At 43.4% G+C, this 12,222-nt stretch overlaps 1 protein-coding gene across 1 annotated transcript in view; it reads left to right on the top strand.

Moving 5' to 3' along the window:
- The window catches only part of abcb7 (ATP-binding cassette, sub-family B (MDR/TAP), member 7), a 28,015-nt gene that overhangs the window by 12,316 nt on the left and 3,477 nt on the right, over positions 1-12,222 (top strand). Inside the window, exons 5-14 of the mRNA XM_052074168.1 lie at positions 2,478-2,610; positions 4,372-4,640; positions 5,275-5,363; positions 5,492-5,579; positions 7,321-7,495; positions 8,372-8,529; positions 10,084-10,247; positions 10,383-10,512; positions 10,855-11,026; positions 11,882-11,985. Of these exons, the coding sequence (XP_051930128.1) occupies positions 2,478-2,610; positions 4,372-4,640; positions 5,275-5,363; positions 5,492-5,579; positions 7,321-7,495; positions 8,372-8,529; positions 10,084-10,247; positions 10,383-10,512; positions 10,855-11,026; positions 11,882-11,985 (1,482 nt within the window). The remainder of the gene's footprint in view (positions 1-2,477; positions 2,611-4,371; positions 4,641-5,274; positions 5,364-5,491; positions 5,580-7,320; positions 7,496-8,371; positions 8,530-10,083; positions 10,248-10,382; positions 10,513-10,854; positions 11,027-11,881; positions 11,986-12,222) is intronic.

Raw genomic sequence — 12,222 nt, 5'->3', positions numbered from 1 at the left:
GTGTAAAGCCTCCATGTGCATGTTAGGGGGGGCTGTTTCCAGTGTGTCAAAACAGCCTTTAAAACCTCCTCCGTGGAGCTTGTTATAGGAATCGGCACAATAATTGATTAATCGTTCAACCAAAATTCTGTCAATTGAGTAGAATGATCATCCTTAGGAAGTTGAGCTCTACCTTCCAGCAGCATTATTCTGCTCAAAAAGTCTCCCAATCGATTGAATCATTGGAGGAAAAAAACCGACTGCGCATGATTGGCATTTTGTCGCGGTACTGTGGTGCCCCTTGTCTTGCTTTTTGTTCTTTTTGGCATTTACCGTATTTTCTTCAATTTTCTTAACCCTCTCGGGCTCTCAAGTTCTTGTAACAGGTAAAGGTACTTGGTTGTTACAAATTTGCAACACCTGCCCTGAGAGTTAAAAACTCACCGAGCGCCTTACAATCCGGGGCGTCTTTTGTATGGTCATTACGGTAATACATCAACTTGAAGATGGCTCCTTCCTGGAGACATGCTTCCACTGTTATTACTTGCTGTTGGTTCAGTGAACTGTGTCACTGCTTTTTAATAAGTTTTTGTTGCAGCTCCGAAAAAAGGAGAGCTGTGGTGTTAAATTTTTAAAACAGTCTCAACAAATACAGATACGTCTTTGTTTGTCTCCGTGCTTTCTTCCGTTCGACTCGAGAGGCGTTCAAGACCACCTCCGAAACTAATGATTACATCAATGTAACTATGAAAATTTTAAATAATACATCAAAACTGAAAAGCAAGCAAAGCTGTCACAAAATAAATTCTGTAGCCACCCGTACAGAATTTATATTGTGATTTCATCATTTGTGAATACACAAAAAAGGAATAAATAACTACTACTGACATCTGATCATAGTCGTCGTGGCGCTATGATCAAGGAAATGTCAATGCGTTTTTCGGAGGCGGTCATGAACGTCTCTTGAGTTGCACGGAAGAGAAGGCACAGAGACGGACAATGACTCACCTCTATTTGTTGAAAAAAGGAGAGCTGTGGTTTTATTTTTTTTAAAACACAGACTTTATCAGGGGTGGGCAATTATTTTCCCGGGGGGGGGGGGCCAAATGAGAAGCAGAAAATAATGTGGAGGGCCGGGCCAAAAGTTAGAAATAGAAAATAGCACAATGTCTTTGTATGCCAGTGATAATGTAACATTCTCCTCCACCATCACACTCAGCACCGGTTCTCCTCAAGGATGTGTACTGAGCCCCCTGTTGTTCACGCTCTACACATTTGACTGCTCTCCGACTCATATTAGCGGTTCAGTTTGCGGAAAGTTTTTAACATAACAATCAAACCATTCTAGGAAATGTTCATTTTCTCGAGCCACAAGCAATTCACTCTGAGCATGGAAATTGCCAGAATCGGACTGAGTAAGAATCGCTTCGTTGTTATTCAAAGTCTCGTAGATTTGAGTCTTTCCGACTCCAGGCGTCTCCTGAATGTTTCGTACTTTGTTACCCGCTTCGTTTAATCAGATACATATCGCTTTCCCTTCCATGGTTATTACTCTCTCCCTCTTTCTTCGTCTTCCCCTCCTTCCCTGTGCTCTGCAACTTGAAGTAACTGCGCCACCTGGTGTTGAAATACATGTCGGTACAAGTTCAAATGAAATGAATGCAATCAAACCTTAATTGTGCACCAATCTTCGGCGGGCCGGATTAAAAAGACCAAGGGCCGGATCCGGCCCGCGGGCCGTAGTTTGCCCACCTCTGGACTTTATTAATGGTTTTCACAGTCTCAACAAATAAAAATACTGTACGTCTTTGTCCGTCTCCGTGCCTTCTTCCGTTCCACTCGGGAGGCATTCATGGCCGCCTCCGAAAACCGTAAATTAATTATTACTTCAATGAAACCATGAAGAAAATCAACAAAAATTGAAAATAATGCATCAAAACAGAAAATCAAGCAAGGTAATCACAAACTAAATTCTATTCCCCCCCCCGCCCCCCTCCATAATTTATTTTGTGAATTCCTTGCTTGATTTTCTGTTTTGATGCATTATTTTCAATTTTCGTAATTTCATTTAATTACAGTAATAGTTAATTTACGTTTTTCAGAGGCGGTCATGAATGCCTCTCAAGTTGAACTGATGCCTCTCGAGTTGAATGGAAGGAGCATAACACCATCTAGTGGAGTCATTGTAGATTGTGCCTTATAGTATGAAGCGTCCAATGTCTGAATTTCTTTTTACAAAATAGCCATTCATTGAAGGTGCGCCTCATAATCCAGTTTGTCTTTTAGTGCAGAAAATACGGTACTCTGATGTTTGTCACAGGTGACGGGAACTCATTGGAAATGAATTGATACATCTCAAGGGGTTTATTGTTGTAAATAAATCAATAAAATACTACTTAGCACCACCGAATTATTATTATTATTATGTATTCATTTATTTTTGTACTGTGATGGGCTTAATGAGACTCTTCACCTCTCCTTCCTCTCTGCTCTCCCAGATCACCAATGTGACAGTGCCCTTCATGTTTAAGTATGCAGTGGACGAGCTTAACCAGATGTCGGGACACATGCTGAACCTGAACGATGCGGCAAGCACTGTGGCTACCATGGCAACGGCCATGCTGATTGGCTGTGAGTTCCAGACTTTTGTTGCCCGAGCAGGTGCCGTGCTGATCAGAGGAGACGATAGGAGTGCCTAGTATCTCCAGGCTGACCTTTCTCGACACACTCGCATCAATGCAGTTGCACAACCCTTGCCTTATCCTCCTTTTATTTACATTACGGGCTGTGTTATATATTTGAGTTCACTGCTTTTTAATCCACACGTATGCTGACAACTTTCAGATGTGGTAGCCATTTCCTTTCAAGGTGAACAGGGGGACCATATTTTTCCAAAGCAGACATGTTTTTATTTGTCTTATGCTGAGGTGCTGATGGAGGCCATGTATGTGTTGTTGTTTTTTTTCTTTTAATGTTTTCTCTTTGTTCTCCTCATTTGTTGTTGCCCGAATAGCCCCTGTCAGAGGTGTGGTGGAGCTCTAGAAGGAAGTTCATTTCTAATCAGAGTAGTGTGTGTGTGTGCGTGCGTGTGTGTGTGTGTGTGTGTGTGTGTGTGTGTGTGTGTACAGTATATGTATGTGTGTGTGTGTATAATATAAATTTAAAATATTATATATTTTAAATGTATTTATATTTTATAAAAAACATACAGTATATATATTTTTGGGTGAGGTGCTAATGAAAAGCATAAATACATAAGACAAATGGTGACTTGTCACCTACTCCAAGTCTCTCTATGTTTGAGTGAGCTCATCTTGGATACACTTTGCCCTGTAGCCACTTATTTTAATGAGCCCACTTAGATCTTTCTCTGTAGCGCTTGGTGAAGAATTGGAGCGCACGGCCAGGTCTCCAGACAGGATGAAATCGGCTGACAAGATAGAATGTACAGGATGCTCTTTCAGAATGGAATTGTATTCTTTGCACCCTTTCTGCAATGCTCCGGGCCACATGTCTGTGGCGGGGTGTGTAATTTGGCTGAAATGGTAGCCCAGTGCTCATCCTACCTTGTCAGATGTGGACACATTTTTCATTTGATGAGCATTCCTATTTAACGCCGCATTACTGCCGCACGAAGATCGGCAGACCGAGCAATTACCACCCTACTTTGGTCCCATAAGACAAGGTAGGTATTCGCAGAGAAATCGCCTCAAGAACTCCAGGTATCATTCAACCTCGGACTAAGATACATTTGTACAGTAATTGATCCTAGTCGCCGTCGGTTGTAACTGTGCTGGAATGAATGATGATCCTGTAGTTACTCAAACAGAATGCTCAGTTCTTCTCGTTCTCAGACAGTGGTGCAATTGTGCTCATACCTTATAATTTTTTTAAATACAAGTAATTACCAGCAGCCAGATAGCAGACCTAGTCGACTTAGCTATGGCCCCTTTCAATTAGCAAATCCGGGGAGAGGTACTGTAAACCGTCTGATACCAGTCATCCTGCGTCCACAGCTCAAAGGTCTACTCTGTTGAGGATAGTCCGCATTGCCATCACCGCACTATCGACTACCATGTGTTGCTGTATTGGTATGATTGACATTAGCCTCCGTATCGCTGCTTTATTCTAACAATTGATTGAAAACGGCCAGAAATGACAAAAATACCACGCCAGATGTATCCTGCTGTCAAGAGGCTGACATATACTCACCCTTCTCTATTTTGCTGCAGCAAAAAAAATCACTTGCTGACTAAAGTGTATCCCTTAACCATAGCTCTGAGATGATGACGAGCATCCGTTATTTTTCCAAAGCCCAGCTCTGTTTCATTTTGAACCTCCCCGCTCAACAGCGTCAGGGTGTGTAATTGGCTGTGTCCTGCCCTGTGCCAGATGGTTTGTCACGGGCCTGTGCAGCCCTCTTCAACGAGCTTCGGAACATGGTGTTCGGCAAAGTGGCCCAGAGCTCTATCCGACGCATCGCCAAGAACGTCTTCCTCCACTTGCACAATCTGGATCTGGGGTTTCATCTCAGCCGCCAGACGGGAGCACTATCCAAGGCCATCGACCGTGGCACCAGAGGCATCTCATTTGTCCTTAGCGCCCTCATCTTCAATCTTGGTCCCACCGTCTTTGAAATGGGACTTGTGAGTGCCATCCTGGTAAGATCCGTTGTGAGATCTTTCTCACCGTGTTTGATAACCTATATCAAATACTCTGCAAAAGCGGCTCACGGTGTTCATTCTTTGTGTGGACCTGTTATTATCCCAATACCTAGCACCTTTCATCGCCGAGGCACACTTCGCAGCAGCATGTCAGGATATTAATTCCAAGATGTCTCATTTTCATTAGATGAATCCCAGTTTTCTTTGGGTGGGCAACCCTGAGCCCATTAGCATCGATGTAAAATTGTGACGCTTTGTTGCAGCTTAATGTCCTCCTGTAGTGAATGCCTGCCCCCCCTCCCCCCAACCACACACACACAGACACTGGCACTAAAATACCTGCTCCTCTATAGCTTTACCTTATTATTCCACCCTGCACCATAATGTCAGATTGGATGTAATGAGGACAGACTTCATTGCCCACATAGCTAAAGCATTAGCATGATTAGTTCTTGTCTTTTTCCCTTCATTTGTAACACCCTATTTCATAGTGAAGTGGCCACAAACTCGCTTTTGACGCAAGCACTGGAGCATGGTGGCCTGATGTGCTCGCTTGACTTTGTTTCATGGGGCTGTTAAGTTGCGAATGATGAACAATGTTTTTTAATCGACCTGCTTTTGTCCTGTGCAGTTCTACAAGTGTGGCGGACAATTCACGGCCGTGGCTTTGGGTACCTTATCCACATACGCCCTTTTTACCATTCTCATGACGCAGTGGAGGTAACCTTTAGCATGTCCATACTTCAATGTGCCGATTTATAAAATGTTGTATGCTGAATTTATGGACTCGCTACTGTAACCAAACATCAGATAAAAAGGCAAGGACTCCCATGTGTTTCGGTGCACAGGACTCGTTTCCGCGTAGAAATGAACAAAGCAGACAACGAAGCAGGCAATGCAGCTATCGACTCTCTCCTCAACTATGAGACTGTTAAGGTGAGATCACATAAACACACACACCTTCCCACAGCGCAACCCTATTTTCAGTTTGTCCTCATTACACCCCTCCTTTCATTTTTTTTGTTTTTGCTCACTTGAGTCAGGAACCATTTCCTTCCGTTTCCTTGGTAGAATCAGTTTCACACGCTTTCTCCTCTGTCTTTCTTTTATCTTATACACATACAGTATATTACAGGCCAAGTGCTGTAATGCACATTATTTTTGTCCTATTATTCAAGGACTTTACTCTTCCGTGTGTGTGCACCAGTGCACGTGACTTGTGTTGTTCTAAGAGAGGAAGGATAATCAACTACAGATTGGCAGGTGAACCTAAATGTAGGGTAAATAAATGAATGATATCAATAATGTAATCATCACACTTAGAAATGATTACTAGAATGCTGTTAAGTTCGTGTGAACCTTTACACAGTTCATTATAGCACTTTCGGCACTGTGGTCTATGTGGTTTTAACGTTTTAACGCTCCACAAAATGCCTAGCTATTAAAATTATTATGACCCGATAAAATATATGAATAAATAAAATAGTGTATTTCTAGACTTTTTAAAAACACATTAATGCAAAGTATTTTGATGCGAAATGTCGCAATTTCTTCAGACTTTGTTTTCTGTGTGGATGCACCTTGCTCCATTCTAAGCCTTATTCTCTACATTGTTGTTATATTTGTATTTTCACACACACACACTAACGGATCACTTCCCCAGCATCCTTCAAAGGATTTCTGTTCATTGCTCCGGATATATTTTGGCACCTATGGTATTTTCATTTGCTGTTATTTTACATTCTATTTTCTTTTTACATTTTGTTCTGTTTTTTTTTTTTTGGTATCATCTGTGTCAATGTGGCTGAATTTAGCATCACTGAGCTGTGAGTGCATATGTAATTAGATCTCCGCCCACTCAGAAATCCGTTCCACTTTTCACAAAGGGCTCGATGAGAACCTGAACATGGTGTCTTCCTTGCGCTGCCTGTATTTGTTCTTCATGTGCTACATTTTCCTCTCTCTACCCCCCCCCCCACACACACACACACACACACTGTTCCCCTGCCTTTGCCTGTATTCCAATGTATGGCATGTCTGTAGCTACGCGGTCGGTTGCGAAAGAAGCAAGAATCGCCCACTTTTCCTGAGCAGAAAAACAATTGCACGACGAAACAAATGCAATGTTTGTCAGTTTGTGGGTAATTGGCGATGGAGTGGAGGAGGGAGCTTGTTATGGTTGCTGCATTTAAGCAATGTGCTTGTAGCAGATTCACGAGGATTTTCCCTGAAGTGATAGCTGTACGTCTTAATCAAAATGAGTGCTGCTCTTGTGACTCAGCACTTAAGAGGTTCTTTGTTGGGAGGCGCTAAAATGCCATCCACAGATGTATATCCAGAGTTTGACAGAAACAGTTGTATGCAGTAGTTCTTCCTCAAAATGCAAATGATTGATGAATGTTTGGCTTTGCAAAAGCTTAATCTATAACTGTCTATCATTTTTTTCTGTTACTGTACCGACTTTCATTTCAATGCTAAGGATATGACGATAAAGACACGAAGTGTTTCAGAGGCCAGGCCCACCGAGACCCAGACCTAAAACCTAAGCGGAGTCCCCGAAATGGTTCCTACACCTCCAACCCCAACCACATTTCATTGTCTGTCGCTGTACACGTTCTTTTCATCATAAAGCACTGGACTTTCTCCCAGTCACATCTCTTTGTGTTTCTCACCCCAGTACTTCAACAATGAGAAGTATGAAGCTCAAAAGTACGATGGGTTCCTGAAAAGCTACGAATCGTCCTCGTTGAAAACCACGTCCACGCTAGCAATGCTCAACTTTGGCCAGAGCGCCATCTTCAGTGTCGGCCTAACCGGAATCATGTTGCTGGCAAGCAAGGGCATTGCGGCAGGTGGGTCACGCCACGACGACTATCACCATATGTCTGCTTACATTGTGTACCGTATATGTAACATCTGCATTTCAGATAAACTACTTCACTCACCTTCTAGAGAGAAGAAAGAGTGACGGTCCAATGTGACGAGCTAAATTATCAAATTTAAGTAGATAATAAATTTAAATCCTCTCTTTGGACATTCGTTAAAAGTTCCTGACACGGAGGCTGATTTGCGCCAGCATTTAATCAACTCATCCCAACTTTATCAACAGCACACTTCAAAACAAACATTTTGCTGCACACCAAGGCACCAGACAGTCAAAACAATACTTAAAAACACTAAACATCACAAAACCCGAAAACAATACTGAGTCTCGTGCTAAGTCAACCTCATAGAATCAAAATGAGTTTTAAGAATGGGGGAAAAAAGAGGGAGGCTTGAGGAGGTCATTCCAAAGAGAGGGATTGGCAATGGAAACCGCTTGATCCCCTCTGAGCATCTGCTTAGTCGTCAGTACCTCTAGTGGCGTCTGGTCCGCTGACCTGGGGCACCGGGCGGATGCGTCGGATGCTCAGTTTTGCTTCGAGAACCGAAACTCCGTCGTCATCCGAGGCATAAAACAAATCGTAATTTTTGGTTGAAAACCGATTTGGTCGAGAACAGAGACCTTCGAAAACCGGGGTTTGACTGTACTATTATCCACATTACATTCTAAAAGACAGGGTCCAAATGCAACAAGTATGATATGAAACCAAATCGTTTCTACGCTTTTGTTAAAGGTAAAAAAACAACAACAAAAAAGTCGTGTGTTTATGATGTTAATTGTGACCAGAAGATTAGCGTTGTGTGCATCCATGATATGTTTTTGCGATGCTGCATTTGATGTGTAGGTACAATGACAGTGGGTGACTTGGTGATGGTGAACGGCCTGCTCTTCCAGCTGTCCCTCCCTCTAAACTTCCTGGGCACGGTGTACAGAGAGACACGACAGGCTCTTATAGACATGAACACGCTTTTCACGCTGCTCAGTATTGACACCAAGATCAAGGTAACTTCAGCGGCAGCTTGACATTAATTTCTTCACCGAGCAGAGTCCATTCACAAGAGCCTTTTGTGTGTTCCTTTTTTGACTTTTTTTTTTTTAATTCTGACAAGGTCTCCTGCTTGAATGCAATGAAACCTAACATTATGTAAAAGCCTGGAGATATGTGATGAAAAAGAAAAAAAACCCCTTTCAAAATCATGCAAACTGCACCCAGCAAGGCCAGAGCCTGGATTTGATATCTTAAGCTTAGAAATGTGAGATGAATGTGCGAACCACTGTGCCATCTCAATTTGTAAAGTTGCTGTTTTTAATATTGCCTCTTTGAGCAGTTATCTACTGCTGTGATGTAATTGTAAGGAGAATCGTAAATTATTACTAGCTGCATTAATCGTTTCTTCTCCTTTTAATGTGGTCGATAAAAGGATGCTTTTGTCTGACAAACCTTTTGTCCAATACACAAGTAAGCACAGTTGAAAGTTGCCGGGTAAACTTGGGCAATGGTTTTGAAAGTTCTCCAGAAATACTTCCTCTCAGATCTCACTCAGAAAAGCTGGAAGGAGCCAGCAGACTCTTTTTCCTTCTTGCCTTTCAGGAACTCGGGTGCACTTAAAACACGGAGTCGGATGTTTACTATTTGAAACACTGTCGATGCAGATTTGATTCGAACAGACATTCCCTTTGTTTTTCCTGTCAAAGTGGCAGTCAGTTATTTTTATGAAACGTCCCGACAGCCCGTCTTGTGCTAGAAGAGTCCATAAGTGCAAATATGTGTGCGCGCGCGCTCTCTGGCACTCTGAGCGCTATTGAGGTGCCAGGCCTGTAATTGCAACAGTAATAAGGTTTCTTATTTTGTTCACTCATCAGTCCTGCTCCCATTTGTGATTCCCGGAGGATGGCACAGCCCAGCAGGCCGCTATTGACTGAACACATTATGCATTCTTTTCAACATTTGCATTATGTACTTAGCATCATCCAGCCCACCCCTTTAACTACTCCGCCAAATAAATTGTTGTGCCTTTTCTGCATGTGGGTGGGATGAAGTTCTAAACTGTCTGTTCTAATGGACTGCGAGTTGTTTGTATTCATTTGCAGAGCGGGATTGAGCTGCCCTTCATGTTGTATTGACAATCTAGCTACCAACAGGCCTGACTTTTGGGAAAGCGTTTCAACTTAAAAGATGCCATGATGAGTGGCCAGGCTTTTGGGTGATTATCTTGCTCTTAGTTTGTGCAGAAGAGGCTTTCAGTCTGTGCGCCGGGACAACGCTTTATTGGTTACCGACCTCGGCCTTACCTCAGCGCTACGCTGAGAGCTCAGCCCGTTGTGTACCGTAGCTTTTCGTGTGTATTGATCAGTCAGGCCCCGTGAAGATGAAAAATCAGTCTTTCGTTATTCAGCACCACTTAAATCGTCTTCTGATTTTCGTTCTTCTCCGCCATTATCCAGCTTTATAAGGAGTAGCCTTGCATCAAGTTTATTTTTCTAATATGCCCGGCTTTGTGTCTTTTTATCTTTTTTCATTTCACCCCTTTAGTCAACTTTGTGGTTTGCCTCCAGGAGAAGGATCTCGCGCCACCTTTAAGCCTCACGCCACAAGAGTCCACGATTCGCTTTGAGGATGTATATTTTGAATACCTGGAAGGCCAGAAGGTCCTGAATGGGGTGACCTTCGAGGTACCTGCCGGCAAGAAGGTGGCCATAGTCGGTGGCAGCGGCTCCGGGTAAGTCTCCAGCAATCCAGGTGCTCAATCCTTTAGCCACGTCTCACAATTGCACTTGCTGACAGTCTCCACCCGCTGTCATCACTGGAGTGGAAGAATGCTGCTGCTGATGCTTGGCCCCATCTCTGCTTTCAGGAAAAGCACAGTAGTGCGGCTGCTGTTCCGCTTCTATGAGCCCCAGCAGGGGAACATATACATCGGTGGGCAAAACATCAGAGACGTCAGCCTTGAGAGCTTGAGGAAGGCTTTAGGGGTCGTACCGCAGGTCTGCGATGCAATGCGAGAAAGACAACATGATTTAGCCACATCCAATGCACTTAAGTTTTACGCTCAGTAGTGAAAGGCAGTTTTATTTCTTTAGTGTGTGTGTTAATATTCAACAACAGCAGTTTAAATGAGTTAAATTCCATCTAGCTTTCCCTGCAAATTGCTCACACGATAATCTGAACAGATGGGACGTTGTTTTTTTTTTCCATTCGCATACTACTCTTTCTGCCTCCTACCTTTGTCTTTGTATCTACAGCACTCTGTTCCCATCACTGCAGCAATAACGATATTCTCTCTGAAGCTTGCTTTCCCCCCTCTCCCCCCTCCTCTCTGTTGTCAGGATGCTGTTCTGTTCCACAACACCATCTTCTACAACCTGCAGTACGGGAACATCAACGCCACACCGGAGGATGTTTACCAAGTGGCTCGTCTTGCAGGCATCCACGATGCCATCCTCAGGATGCCGCATGGCTATGACACTCAGGTCGGGGAGAGAGGCCTAAAGCTGTCAGGTTCGCTGCAATTTAATGACTTGTGTGTTAATATATAAACTAAGTACTCTGTACTTTGCGTTTTCATCATTTTAATTTTCCTTACTTTGCGTTTTCATCATTTCAAATTTCCTTTTCTTTTTTTTTGAAACGGTACCCAGTGAGGCACAGAGAGGAGCCAAGCATGACTCTCCCATTGAGAAAGGCACAATTCTTCAAAAGGTTCATCAATCGTGGCTTGGTTTGGACCTAATTGCTCCCTTTGAATATGAATACCAAGACATTGTGTACAGTTCAGGTTTTTTTTTTGTGGGAAGTTTGACAAATAAGACCGTGTCCCAGCGCACCAAGCAAAGTCCATAAAGGCATTCTTGAATTTGGTCTGGAGAAACTTGAGAGTTCTGTCTTCAAGGCCATCACGTGCCCCTGTGTCGAACTAAACTCCTCATGTTCCATATTTGATCGTCATTCCATTTCCATGTGTCAAGAATTGTTACACTGAAGATAGTTTGTCAAGTTATCTTTAAGCTGGTGGCAGTCTGGGTTTCAAAGTTCCTTCCGATATTCCCCACCGCTGGCACCGTTTTATAATGTCTCTTAAAGCTGCCTGCATTTAAAAGGCCACACACAGCTTGTATGTACCAAAGGCTGGGTCAGACGCAAAGCCAAAGTCTCCTGCTGATTTTACTTTGCAATTAAATAAAAGTCCTGTTGTAACTGTCATGCAGAATTGTTGCTACGGTGCATTTTCTCTCTGCTTGAGGTGATTACCCGATGAGGCTGGGGTGGGGGGGGAGGGGGCTTTCATTCATCATTTCATACCGACCCGCTGAGGTCTGTTTGCTTTGTTTCATGACGTCCATTGTTTCGTTTCAGGCGGGGAGAAGCAGCGTGTCGCTATCGCCCGTGCAATACTGAAGAATCCGCCCATTCTCCTGTATGACGAGGCCACATCATCTCTGGACTCCATCACAGAAGAGGTGCAGGCATACATATTTAACGGAACAAACACCCACTCAGTCACCTGCCAAAGGTGCACACGATAATTCGGCATCACTGTGACACCCACCCTCCCCTCATTCACACACCACTGCACATATTCCCCCTTGCCACCTGCCGTTGTTTCTTCCTCCTTAAGCTCCAGCTCAGCTTAAAACCCCCTCAGTCTTTGTAAATGTTACATTTAATGAGACATTTCAGCACGCCATTTCTGCTTT

This window comes from Hippocampus zosterae, chromosome 1, assembly GCF_025434085.1.
Source record: "Hippocampus zosterae strain Florida chromosome 1, ASM2543408v3, whole genome shotgun sequence".
NCBI classification, from domain to species: domain Eukaryota; kingdom Metazoa; phylum Chordata; class Actinopteri; order Syngnathiformes; family Syngnathidae; genus Hippocampus; species Hippocampus zosterae.
This window is presented reverse-complemented; position numbering and strand designations above follow the sequence as displayed.